Here is a 13,822-nt window from a genome sequence, read left to right as displayed (position 1 = left end):
GCGCCATCTGACGACGCACAGCAGCATGCAGGTGGAAGCAGCGCACATTGAAATTTCGGCAATGACGCCACTGCCGAGTTTCCTCGCACTCCTCCAATGTAGTGAGGAGAAGCCTAAATATCGTCGCGGTTTTAATCACCGATTATGACACCGTTTTAAGTGCTAGTGCAAACATACTTTGCATGGTTTATCTAGAAGCTTGATAGATTAGAATTTTTGAATAACCTCTAATTCTCAAAAAACTGTTTCAGCTTCCCTTTAATGCGCTCCGCGCTTTGTTTTACAAGTGTCCTGCCCGAACAGAATCGCCTTACGAATACGTAACTTTATGTTACGTATTCGTGAAATGTAGGCAGTAAATTGTAAACCGAAGACACTGCGCCGTGACATCGACATGGTGAATTTTTTCTAGTCATGGTGCTATGAAAGGTTGCAATTGACGGTTGCAATGAAATGCCTCCTATCATGGATAGATGGCGCCGCTTAGCAGCAGGTTACGACCTTGTACTTTGGAGGGATCAGAATCGGACCAAAATCGGAGAACCCTGTTAGAATGGAGCACACGGTCTCGATGACGCGCAAAGTTACCGCTTCGCCCAGGAGGAAACTCAATTTACTGAGAGCACATTCACTTGCGACAAACAATTCACCACGGCAGGCTCGCGTCTAGGCCTGCCTGCCCGGGTCATCGGGCGGCCTGGGGGCGATTTTGGGCTTGTGGCGACTGGCGATGCTGCGGACAGCCTGCGGACTGAGCGATGAGCGTCGCTGGCGATGGCGGCGGCCTGCGGTCCGGTGGCTGCGTCGGCCCCGCGATGGGGGACGGCCATCGTGTCTGGGATCCTCCTCAACATCGGGTCCTCCGTCAGACCTCCGCCTCGACGACATGCGCTGCGGGCAGAGCGAAACGGAAACGAAGTGGGAAGAGATAATTGGCACCTGTGACACTGAACATGAAAGGCGCGTTTAAGAAGAAAAAAAAACTGAAGTGGCTTTTTACTCATTTATTATTTTAATTAGTGATAAAAATAGCTAATATTGCACTAAATAATTTTTGAAGCGAAAATCTTCACTAGGCTCGTCAACACCGGGTCTGGCGTGCGCCGTGATCAATTTTAGCCACAACTGCGCATGCGCGAAACCGAGCGACGTCAAGCGGAGCGTAGGTGGCCGCTGCCGCCGCAGCCGTCGTCGCCGCTGCGCGCTGACTCCGTCGTTTGAGCGTCGCCGCTTCTCCTCTTCGCCACCGTTTTGCCCTTCGCTGCCGTCCCAAGAGGAGAAGGTTCTTTCGCAAGGCGTTTCGAGAACGCGTGAGCGGTGGCGGCGGCCATAGAAGAGGCGGCCATCCTCGCCATCGTTTGACCTTTCGCTGCAGCCGTGCGCAGTGCACGTTTGAGAGGAGGGGTGTATAAGGCGCGCTTGCCCATAGAACAGGCGCAGACACTCGCCATGGAAGGAGAAGAGGCAACAGTCGGACGGCGCAGAAATACCGATCCAGAAGTGGTAGCTCGGGAGTTGGCTGAAAAGCAGGAGAGCTTTTCGCTTATTCAGGCTTAACCTTAGCTACTCCACAGCCAATTTTTTTTCATACTGTTATTGTTTATATATGAATCGCGTTTTCTTTTCACATCAGCTTTATTTTCCTATTCTAATGTATGCGTTAATTTTTAAAAACGTTTTGTTCGCTACTTAACAATTGTGCGACTATTTTACTCCTCAGACAGTTCACTGTTTAGTTCTGTTCTTTCAACTTAAATTTTATGATTTTCGTTGTAATTTCCGTGCCCCTCTAATTCAATTATCGACTATGTGTGTGTTCATTTGAAAATCTGCTTCTTTTGTGAATCTGTTCACCTGTTCAGCAACCAGTGTCACGATATGCAATCCTGGTTGTGGACCTTGTCAGGAGTCATGCATTGCCTGCCTTCTTATGCCTCTCCTCGGGGCCATAGTGTATAGCATGGCAAAATAACATATTACAATTACCACGAAAACAAAACTGCGGGGACACTTAACAAACCTTCAGAGTGAAATGCACTACCATAATTAAAGATCCTAATTTTTCTTCTCTTTTTGTCTGCGCTTTCTGCCTTCTATTTTTAATTTTCTCTCTTTACTCTTTCAGGGGAAGGTTTTGGTGACGCCATCAGGTCACGCGACCTGTTTCTATCATTAATTCCATCGTGCCATTGTGGAAAGGTTACTCCGGTTGTAAAGTCACATGGTCACATGACCTCTCATCCCGATTGGACGGTTGCCCCTTGCCGCCGTGGGTACGGTGTGACGACGTCGTAAGGTCATGTGAACTCTCTCGACCGATCATCAATTTATTCTCCACCTGGAACGGCGGGCAGGTCGCTCAAATTCCGGTGGGAAAGTTGCCACATACCACGCTAGGCAAGTTGAGATGACGTCACAATGCAACGGGACCTATCAATGCGGGCCGCCTGCCACGGTGGGCAGGTTGTGACGGCTTCACAAGCTCAGGTGAATCCTCTCGACACATCAGCGAATTTCGTGGCACACGCCGCCATTTTCGGAATATATGGACTCCAATGATATCGCATTAAAAATAGCCATAGGGAACCGGATTTGATTACAAGCTTCGAGCTCATTGACTGCCGATTTTTATGCGTCATTTTGTGGGAATCCTGGCTTTCGCCGTCGCCTTTGCGCGGCTAGCCGGCCTCCCGCGTTGTTTCTCCTCTTTCCCTTGCTCCCGCCTCAGGCGGTGGAGAGGCGGCTGGGTGACTAATCACTGTCATTTAGCCGCAGCTCCGCCCCGGCTCCCCAAGGGCCTTTGGCATTGGCGCCTTTTGGCGGGAATTCGGGACCCCGCTTTGGGCGGCCGCGCGCCGCGCGACCGTCCGAGCGGGGCCCAGAGAGAGAGATCCCTCCGAGACAGCGAAAGGTGCGTACGTTACTGTTTGTCCCTGCCGGCCTTTGCCGCTCGGACCAGTGCTTACTCGAGCTCGCCCGCACGTGTCCTCTGACCTGCAGCGGCTCGAGCCTGTCCAGCGGGGTCCAGCGACCTCTGACAGGCGTACCTTGCGTTGAATGCCCACTCTCTCTCGCAACCGGCCCAACGGTCGACAAGAGAGAGAGATCACAGCACTGCCGCGGGGACATTCTCCTGCAGCGGCGTGCTAGCGGTGCGCATTACTCGAGTCGCTTCGTGCGCGCAGCGGAGCCTTGCTCCTCGCGCGCCCCCGGGACGGGGTGACTATTGAGTGTGTGTGTATCAGCTGGAGGACGATGTGAATAAACGTCTCCTTTGTGAACTTGGAGGCCTATTTCTTTGCGGCGAATCGCTCTCCTCCCAGCGGAGGTTGAGTGCGCTGCAGCGGTGTCCCAGTGTGTGTGTGGTGACGGCTGATCGGGGCCCTTGGCTCGCGCGAAGCTCGGCCCCACGTTGGGCGCCAGTTGTGGGTTTCTACGTGCCGATGGGTAGGAGGGCATTTAAGGAGAGGGGGATGTGGGAATCTGGCTTTCCGCCGTCGCCTTTGCGCGGCTAGCCGGCCTCCCGCGTTGTTTCTCCTCTTTCCCTTGCTCCCGCCTCAGGCGGTGGAGAGGCGGCTGGGTGACTAATCACTGTCATTTAGCCACAGCTCCGCCCCGGCTCCCCAAGGGCCTTTGCCATTGGCGCCTTTTGGCGGGAATCCGGGACCCGTTTTGGCGGCCGCGGATCCCGCGACCGTCCGAGCGGGGCCCAGAGAGAGAGATCCCTCCGAGACAGCGAAAGGTGCGTACGTTACTGTTTTGTCCGTGCCGGCCTTTGCCGTTCGGACCAGTGCTTACTCGAGCTCGCCCGCACGTGTCCTCTGACCTGCAGCGGCTCGAGCCTGTCCAGCGGGGTCCAGCGACCTCTGACAGGCGTACCTTGCGTTGAATGCCCACTCTCTCTCGCAACCGGCCCAACGGTCGACACGAGAGAGAGATCACAGCACTGCCGCGGGGACATTCTCCTGCAGCGGCGTGCTAGCGGTGCGCATTACTCGAGTCGCTTCGTGCGCGCAGCGGAGCCTTGCTCCTCGCGCGCCCCCGGGACGGGGTGACTATTGAGTGTGTGTGTATCAGCTGGAGGACGATGTGAATAAACGTCTCCTTTGTGAACTTGGAGGCCTATTTCTTTGCGGCGAATCGCTCTCCTCCCAGCGGAGGTTGAGTGCGCCGCATCGGTGTCCCAGTGTGTGTGTGGTGACGGCTGATCGGGGCCCTTGGCTCGCGCGAAGCTCGAACCCGCGGTGGGTGGTGGCCTGTGTCCACTTAGAAACCCACACGTGTATATAATCTGCAAGCTGTTTTGATTTACTGAAGCGTATGCAAGTGTTGTTTGCCTTGTTTTTCCTTTGTTTTTTTTACATTGTTCTGGCTGGAACTGAAGTGTAGCTAGTTTTTTTTGTGTGTGTATTCATTTCTTTATTTTTGGAACTGAAGTGTAGCTAGCTTTTTTTTTTGTGTGTATTCATTTCTTTATTTTGGAACTGAAGTGTAGTTTTTTTTAAGTATTGATTTCTTTATTTTGGCCGCGTGCTTTGCCGATGGGTAGGAGGGCATTTAAGGAGAGGGGGATGTGGGAATCCTGGCTTTCGCCGTCGCCTTTGCGCGGCTAGCCGGCCTCCCGCGTTGTTTCTCCTCTTTCCCTTGCTCCCGCCTCAGGCGGTGGAGAGGCGGCTGGGTGACTAATCACTGTCATTTAGCCGCAGCTCCGCCCCGGCTCCCCAAGGGCCTTTGGCATTGGCGCCTTTTGGCGGGAATTCGGGACCCCGCTTTGGGCGGCCGCGCGCCGCGCGACCGTCCGAGCGGGGCCCAGAGAGAGAGATCCCTCCGAGACAGCGAAAGGTGCGTACGTTACTGTTTGTCCCTGCCGGCCTTTGCCGCTCGGACCAGTGCTTACTCGAGCTCGCCCGCACGTGTCCTCTGACCTGCAGCGGCTCGAGCCTGTCCAGCGGGGTCCAGCGACCTCTGACAGGCGTACCTTGCGTTGAATGCCCACTCTCTCTCGCAACCGGCCCAACGGTCGACAAGAGAGAGAGATCACAGCACTGCCGCGGGGACATTCTCCTGCAGCGGCGTGCTAGCGGTGCGCATTACTCGAGTCGCTTCGTGAGCGCCTCGGAAGTGCCGACGCGAACGGAAATTTTGGCTGCAAACCTGAGTGGGGACGAGACCATGCTCCCCTCTGGGATGACTGGAATCGTTTTCAGCCGTAAAGAGCTACTGAAAGCCCAGCAAAATGACCCCTTTTGTCGCGAGGTGAGCGACGGTCTCAGGGAGACGGAGCGCCGTGACGCTACTTGTATTGTAGCGGGCGCAGGGGGGCAGAAGCCAGCGTGTGTCGCGGCGAACCCCGGGGATTCATATTTGCTGGACCATGACGGGCTCGTGCTGAAGTACATAGCCACCGATGACGAGTCCATCGACCCGTTCAAGGTGGTTATCCCCAAAAGTCTAAGAGGCGCACTTTTGCGATTCTCTCATGACGAACCACTGGCCGGTCATCTGAGTGGCTCCAAAGTTTTTGCAAAACTGAGTCAATCTGTGACGTGGCCCGGCATGAAGCGTGACATTTTCCGCTATTGCCGTTCCTGCCATGTCTGTCAAGCGGTGAAGTCACGGGGCGGCAAGCCGCCTGGAATGATGAAACCAATTGACAGTGTGCGTCCGTGGCAGATGGCCACCTGCGATTTGATGGGGCCTTTCCCCAGGAGCAAGCAAGGGTTCATTTACCTGATGGTAGTCGCTGACCACTTTTCCAAATGGGTTGAGTTGTACCCCCTTCGGAAAGTGTCAGCACGAGCGGTGCTGGATAAACTCCAGGAAGTGTTCTGTCGGTTCGGCTTTCCGGAAAGACTGATCACGGACAATGCGTCCTATTTCACCGCTCGGGTGTTCGGTAACACGTGCCGTTCCCTCGGAATCGAGCACTACACCACTTCACCCTACCACCCCCAGTCCAACTTGACCGAGCGAATCAACCGAACGCTCAAGCCAATGCTGGCGGCCTTTGCCGGGTGTCAAAAGGATTGGGCAGACCATTTGAGCGAGTTCGCGTTCGCCATCCGAACAGCTGAGAATCGCTCAACTGGTTTCTCTCCCGCCTTCCTCAATTTCGGGAGGGAGCTGGCGAATCCGATGTCAAACGTCGTGCAGAGCCAGCTCGGGGATGAGCAGACGCGGGCAGACTGCTCTGCTTATGCGTCGACGCTTCGGGACCGGCTTGGTCGGGCTCTCAACAGAGCAAGGCAGAGTTTGGCGGCAGCCAGAGCCCAACAGAAGGCTCAGTATGACCGCAAGCACCGCCGCCTGACTTTTCAGGTGGGTGATCTTGTCCTGAAGCGGAACCACGTCCTTAGCGATGCGAGCAAGGGGTTCTCAGCCTCGCTCGCTCCTAAGTGGCTTGGTCCGTACCGAGTGGTCAGAGTCTGGTCGCCACTCGCGTACCTGCTGGAGGATTCCCTTACGGGGAAAACCAGCCGTGCCCACATCGCAGATCTGAAGGCCTACGCGTCACGGTCTGACGAGCTTGCGCCGGTACCCATTGGTATCAAAGGCAAGCGCAAAGGCACAACTGGTGCTGCGGAACGCAAGCGTACGGAGCACCGGTACAATCTGAGGCGACGGTCACCGGTGTGATTGATGCCGGACGGCGGACTTTTCCGCAACCGAAGGCACGCAGCCTCAGCTAGCTGGCGAGCTTTCTCGTCAGGCCCTACCCAGGTGAAGCACGGTGTGTTATTTTTTTTGTTGTTTTTGCAGCATGCTCAGTTCCAGCCTTGTGTGTTTATCAGTTTATTTATTTGTTTGGTTTTAGTCAGTTTCTAGCCACTTTCGTTTCCTGCTTGTACGTCTGTTTTCGTTCTTACGTACCGAGATGTACATAGGCAAACTTCAGCCCGCTCGTGCTTGCTCTTATCTTCTAGAAGGAATAGATTGGATTAGGTGTCGTTTGTACAGCGCGCCTTTTCTCATTTCCGGCCCGACTGTGGGTGGTTGGCTCGTTAAGGAGCCGTGTGTCGCGGTGCGAGTTTTGTGCGGCCCGTATGGAGGGGAAGTTGGCGGGGCGTTTGGGACGAGGGGGGGCGGAAAGTGCACCCTTTGACCCTCGCCGCGGCGCCTCTGGACGCTTCTGATGGGGGGGTCGTTGTCGCCGACCAGCGTCCGCGCACGTGCCGGTGTATGCGTGTTTGTGGCTGTGGCTGTGTGCGCGCGTAACCATGAGCCAAGGCGACGCCTGTGAGTTGTGCCGTTGTGTCCTTCTGCGTGAGCGCGAGGATGAGAAGGACCCCTCGCTGTGGACAAGGTTACACATCTGGACGCCGCCGAACGTCCTCGCCCGTTTCAGCCGGCGTGAAGGGGGTGCACTAACTGTCTTGTGCCCGAACGTGATGTCGTGTCCAAGGGCGCGAGGTCAGTGCTCTGCCGCGGCCCCGTCGTCATCAACGCACCCTACATCAACGGAAAGAAGACCGCCATCAGTCGTCGGCCCTCCCAACCCGTTCAACTTGAAGTCTGCGAGCGGTGAGTCGCCGACCGGCCCATTGGGCCGCGCCACCGAACTTTGAGGCTGGCATCCACCTGTAACATAGTTGTACAGTTGTATTCACATCTTCTTGTGTACCGTGTATATAATCTGCAAGCTGTTTTGATTTACTGAAGCGTATGCAAGTGTTGTTTGCCTTGTTTTTCCTTTGTTTTTTTTACATTGTTCTGGCTGGAACTGAAGTGTAGCTAGTTTTTTTTGTGTGTGTATTCATTTCTTTATTTTTGGAACTGAAGTGTAGCTAGCTTTTTTTTTTGTGTGTATTCATTTCTTTATTTTGGAACTGAAGTGTAGTTTTTTTTAAGTATTGATTTCTTTATTTTGGCCGCGTGCTTTGCCGATGGGTAGGAGGGCATTTAAGGAGAGGGGGATGTGGGAATCCTGGCTTTCGCCGTCGCCTTTGCGCGGCTAGCCGGCCTCCCGCGTTGTTTCTCCTCTTTCCCTTGCTCCCGCCTCAGGCGGTGGAGAGGCGGCTGGGTGACTAATCACTGTCATTTAGCCGCAGCTCCGCCCCGGCTCCCCAAGGGCCTTTGGCATTGGCGCCTTTTGGCGGGAATTCGGGACCCCGCTTTGGGCGGCCGCGCGCCGCGCGACCGTCCGAGCGGGGCCCAGAGAGAGAGATCCCTCCGAGACAGCGAAAGGTGCGTACGTTACTGTTTGTCCCTGCCGGCCTTTGCCGCTCGGACCAGTGCTTACTCGAGCTCGCCCGCACGTGTCCTCTGACCTGCAGCGGCTCGAGCCTGTCCAGCGGGGTCCAGCGACCTCTGACAGGCGTACCTTGCGTTGAATGCCCACTCTCTCTCGCAACCGGCCCAACGGTCGACAAGAGAGAGAGATCACAGCACTGCCGCGGGGACATTCTCCTGCAGCGGCGTGCTAGCGGTGCGCATTACTCGAGTCGCTTCGTGCGCGCAGCGGAGCCTTGCTCCTCGCGCGCCCCCGGGACGGGGTGACTATTGAGTGTGTGTGTATCAGCTGGAGGACGATGTGAATAAACGTCTCCTTTGTGAACTTGGAGGCCTATTTCTTTGCGGCGAATCGCTCTCCTCCCAGCGGAGGTTGAGTGCGCTGCAGCGGTGTCCCAGTGTGTGTGTGGTGACGGCTGATCGGGGCCCTTGGCTCGCGCGAAGCTCGAACCCGCGGTGGGTGGTGGCCTTTGTCCACGTAGAAACCCACAATTTTCATGAGGAAATCAGAGCGTTGCTGGACCGTTTCCTCAACCTCTAACAAACTATCTCTGAAGCATTTTTTTAATGTAGTGATTCTATATTTAGTGAATCGTTTTCGTTACGTTTGCGAACTGTTCAAAATCTCCAAAAGGTGAAAAAAAATTAAAATTGTTGTCATCCGAGGTTAGTGCTTGCGATTCAAGCACATATTCTGTTCGCGACTGCGATGTCAGCAGAGCAGAGAGTTGGGAGGATTTGCAGGCGTTCATGAGCTTTAGGGTGGGACTGATGAATATGCTCAAGGAACCACTCTAAGTTAATCCATCTCTTTATGAGATGGATTTACTTTATGAGATGGTTTTACTGAAGTCCATCTCTTTATATTGCGAACATAGCCTCCAGAAGAGGGCTGCAGACCCTGACAGCGTTTTATGGTGGCGCATCGTGCGGCTGTAATTTGCGTAAGGACATTCTGTTATCGAAAAAAAAATGGAAGCATTGTCGATTGTACTATCTTATGGGTGAACTCAATGCATGAGTTATGATGCGGAGCTGTGCCCCTGTTTACATGCAGCTGTACACTTTCTGCCAGAGCGCAAAAGCCTGGACCTGTATGCCGCTCACGATGGATCTCCACGGACCTCTGTTGATTTACTTGTTGGGGGGGAGCCCCTGGTGATGTAGAGGTCTTCATCGGTGTAGTAGGCCTCCAGGCCCATGTCCTCGAACAGCTCTGCATGGCAATTGAGGAAAGAGAGACGACATTTTAGCCGCTCTGGCATTGAAGGCTGCCAGGTACGTAACGCAATACATACTCATGTCACTATTTCGTCCAAATGCGGTGCAATATTGCTGTAAAGTTGCTTTACGTTCGATTTTACAAACAAAATTCTGGCTTCACTGCAACACACGCCACAGCTTAACGATTTTCTATCTTCAAAAACAGATAACCTGCCAAACGGACGCTGGATCGATGCGACTGGCTCGCTTTCGAATTATTCAGATGAGGCATTCTTTACAGCAGTCATGATTCCCAGCGATAGTGCACGGGAATATTCAATTCCTCGTGTTTGTAAATATAGTGCGGTCAAGGCCGCAGGTACTGCGATCCCGACGTTTGCCTCTTGCGAGCATCACTGTCGCCAACGCCAATTTTTTTTTTATTGCTAACATAAGTTCTCCTTGTATAATTTCTTGTGTCGCTGTCTGATTTTCGCCATAATCCCGTGACGGTACCCTCCTATCGCAACTCATCAGTCTCTCGAAACATTCAGCTGGCGTAACTCCGTCATACGGAAGAAGGAAAAAAGATTGATTATCTACATTACTGTTGCTCCAATTGCCCTCTTGTGGACTCCAAAGCCAGTGCCGACTCCGACCACGCGACTACGGTAGGTAACGATAACAGTTTTCCGCATGCTTGCAGCTGAGGGCTGGCGTCTGTTCAATGTGCCTCCTTCCCGCCCCCAATCTCACTCTGTTTTTATTTTAGCGACTAAGTTCGTTTAGTTGCTGATTCGGTCGAGAATTTGTTCCTTTTCTGGAAGCTTATTGATCCAGTTTGTCCAGTTGCTTTAGAAAAAGCGCTGTGGATTCCACCTTTGATTACTGTTGAGGGTGTTGATAACAGCGTCGAAATCAGGCGAAGAATTTCTCTTGTGACAGGTGTAGCCTATTTTAGCGCGAACATCTTGCAAACACATAAAATGCTTCCTTTGTAGGAAAGGAGGCGCTGGAAGAAGACTCGCCACTAGCTTGCGGTAATATTCATTGGACTAAAGCATGGCTAACGCGTGGCACAGAAAGTGGTTAGGTGCTGCAGTGGACATAACCTGAAGCTGTGACTGTACTTATCAGCTTGTAGGGAAAGTAATGAATACAAACATTTTTATACGAAGAAAGACTCCTTGCAGAGCTTATTACATTCACTGCTTTTTGAAGTAAAAACAGAGTGCAGTTATTCAGTACAGTTAGCTCCAATATAGAATAGAAAAGTTATTTTGTATAAAATAACCAATTCTATTGTTACATTGAAATATACCTGCGCTTAAAAGACACGGACTGAAATATTGTTACTATTGTTACTTCAGCCCTTAAGTTCAAAATGTCCCATGGTTTGGTTTAATCGGGTTTAACGTACGAAAGTGATTCAGGCTATGAGGGACGCCATTGTTTCATGGGTGTTGTCCGTTAAGGTGAAAACTAATTAGAACGATAGAAAAAATGTGCTTCTCACATTCACTTATGGAAAAATAATAGTTTTAGTGGCGACAATTTGCTCATTTCGATATTGGAGCTATCTGCGTATTAACATGCATTTTGAAACAGAGGAAAACACCTTGCTAAAGGTATTGGTGTATGATAAAAACAATAGTGCTCCAGCCTTTGAGCAGTTATGTAGCTGATCTGCAAAAGAAAAATGTCCTACTGGGAATACTTCCCCTACTTTTTTGCTTGAAAGTTTACTGACTTTTACGCACCGGGTCAACACTGTGAGATTTGCATGGTATAAATGTAGCAAAGAAATTCTTGAAGACACTAACTTAAACCCAACACGCAGAAAGTGTTAATAGCAGTATGTTATTAAGCAGTGTTAAAGTTGTATACAAAACATTGCCGCGGTGAGAAAATAATCTTTGGCTTGAGGAAAATAAAAAAAAAGCTTTTTAACATTGTGTATAGGACAAACTTCGCCCCTGCAATAGAATACGCTGCGTTGCCTGCACAAACAAAATTCACCCATGTTTAAGCCATAGGTAGCGCGACCACACGTTCACAGCTATGAAACGAGGGCTTCCTGGTAATCTCTTAGCGTATGGCACAACGACACAGATATCATGAGTGAGGAATGCACTTCGAGTTGGTTGTGGGAAAACAGCTTGTGTATGCATGCTCGACGACACGTACGAAGGGATACATCTTGCTGTGCTTCTTGGAGACCGGATGTTATTCACTAATTAGTGTTAGAGTAGATCGGAGAGGAATGGAAGGGAAGGGTCGAGCATTCAACCACGTGAGCGCTGTTCAAAGTGACTGACCGTCAGCGCGGCGTGAGAATCCTAGGAGGAAGACGGTGACCACGATGACCACGACCCAGGGCGTGAGCAGCTCGCGGTCGGCGGCGTCTAGCGGCGAAGAGGAGCCCGGGTCCAGGGCGCTGCCCGGTGCATGGAGGCCGTGGCTGGCCGCCGGAGTCTGCCTCCATGGGGTTGCCTACCTCTTCCTCGTCTTCTTCACCGAGGAGTATGATAACTATGGGCCTGAAGACAACGCGTTTTTAAGGCGAAAGCCTTTAATGGCTCATACTGTCGTCCGTTAACAAAGCGTGCCACACGCGTTTAACTCGGGAACTAACAAAAACAGAAGGAGACCAATCATCGCTTCAGATAGAGGAAGAAGAAATGAACCTAGAAGCCAAGTTTGATGCCTGTCGATTAATTAGTTAATTAATTATAGACAAAAATGTCGAAATTGCGTCGAAATAGCGCGGACGGCGATATAGCCACGGGAACTGTGTGACGCCACATCCACCGGAAGTCGTCACGGCATAGTGAAAATTATCACAGAATGGTCGCAAAAACGTCGGATTTGTGTCAAATTAGAATTAAAAATGTGTAATGAAGTGTGAATAACACTTAAGATCACCGAAAGATGCATAATTTGGGTATCGATATAGCCACGGGAGCGGATTGACATCACATCCACCGGAAGTCGTCACAGCATAGTGAAAATTAGCCCAGAATTGTCGAAAAAACGTCGGATTTGTGTCATTAGATGTAAAAATGGGCAATTAAGCGTAATTAACACTTAAAATCCCCGAAAGATATATAATTTCGGCATCGATATAGCCACGGGAACGGTGTGAAGTCACATCCACCGGAAGTCGTCCCGGCATAGTGTCCTCGGCTTTCGCCTGTCAACACTTTAGTTACCAAAGTGTCCTCGCAATTTTTTGCCCTGTCTTTGTCAGACCTCACGTACATTATAATCCACATTTTCTCCAGTGCCGCCGGTTGCCCACGGGTGATACAGTGGGTACAAGCTTTTCCCTGGCCTGGTGCTCATCTTTGGGGTGAAATGCTTGGGAAATGGGTCTTTGACCCCGCCTTGAGTAAACGAACAAACCCTCTGCCATGGCGCTCTTTGACTGCAGATGCCCTTGCGTCGTAAAAATTCATCGCCATCATTATGATGATGATCATCAATCACATCTCCTTTTTGCAGAATTTTTACAAAATGCGTTAGTTACGCAGCCAAATGGATTTTAAAAGTTAGCGAATACTCATTGTACTCCTATTTAGTCACATTTTCAAAGACGGTCTAAAATGGGGGTGCTTTGAGCAGTTCTCTAAGTTGGTGTATTTGTCAAGTGTTTCAGGGAAGACTTTCATTAATTCTGAAAAATAGGTTTTCTGAGGTAAAAATATGGCTTTTTCACCATATTATTAGCAGTGTTCGCGGACCCTAGAAAATGGGTGAATAGTCTTGAGCTGGTTAACTAATTTTTGATAATTAACCTTTTAACTAATAGAGTTGGACGCCTAGTTGTATTTAGATATTTGTAGATGGTCGTTAGTAATAGCCATATCAGTATTTAGAATTTCAGGCACCCGATTATCCTCTGCGCTGTGGCTCGACAAAATTTGCCTACACCGTGCCAAAATACATGCGTTTTCAAAAAGCATGCACGCAAAACATCCTTTCCAGTGCACGTAAGTAGTCAAAAAAGCCGAAGACAGACGGTGGTCGGCATTTCCCCTTGCTCAAACCCATCTAATGCTTTCGGATTGAAATGTTTCCTCCTCCTCCTCCGTTCATGGGAATTCATTTGGATTAACGCTCATTTGGATTAAGGCATAGCGGCTTTCTTTTCAGCACGACAAAGAACCTGTGGAAGCCAAATAACGGGATAACACGGTGCACGATATGCTAAAGGTGTCTAATCTCCGGTCCTTCCGTCAGGTCCGGGTGTCGACCAGGGAAGGGTCCGCATAACAGTAGGAGATGATCACTTTAGGCTTAGCATAACCAGAATAAAGTGCTTTCAGTTTATTTTTGCAACGAAATACATGAGCTTAGATTGCTGCTCTATTCTTCTGTCCTGCACCGT

General features: G+C 51.2%; 1 protein-coding gene across 1 annotated transcript; it reads right to left on the bottom strand.

Annotated features, from left to right (window-relative positions):
• Positions 1-803: 803 nt before the first annotated feature.
• Positions 804-13,465, bottom strand: LOC149341023 (uncharacterized). The gene is made up of 4 exons (XM_089551221.1): positions 13,454-13,465; positions 11,751-11,907; positions 9,322-9,445; positions 804-891 (listed from the first exon to the last, which is right to left on the bottom strand). Exons 1-3 carry the CDS (start codon positions 13,463-13,465, stop codon positions 9,333-9,335), a joined length of 282 nt encoding a protein of 93 aa, XP_089407347.1. The 3' UTR covers positions 804-891; positions 9,322-9,332.
• Positions 13,466-13,822: the final 357 nt, after the last annotated feature.

This window comes from Amblyomma mixtum, chromosome 6 (assembly GCF_055824585.1).
Source record: "Amblyomma mixtum isolate Tamu chromosome 6, ASM5582458v1, whole genome shotgun sequence".
Taxonomy (NCBI): domain Eukaryota; kingdom Metazoa; phylum Arthropoda; class Arachnida; order Ixodida; family Ixodidae; genus Amblyomma; species Amblyomma mixtum.
The sequence above is the reverse complement of the archived record's forward strand: the minus strand, read 5'-3'. Positions and strand labels throughout refer to the sequence as shown.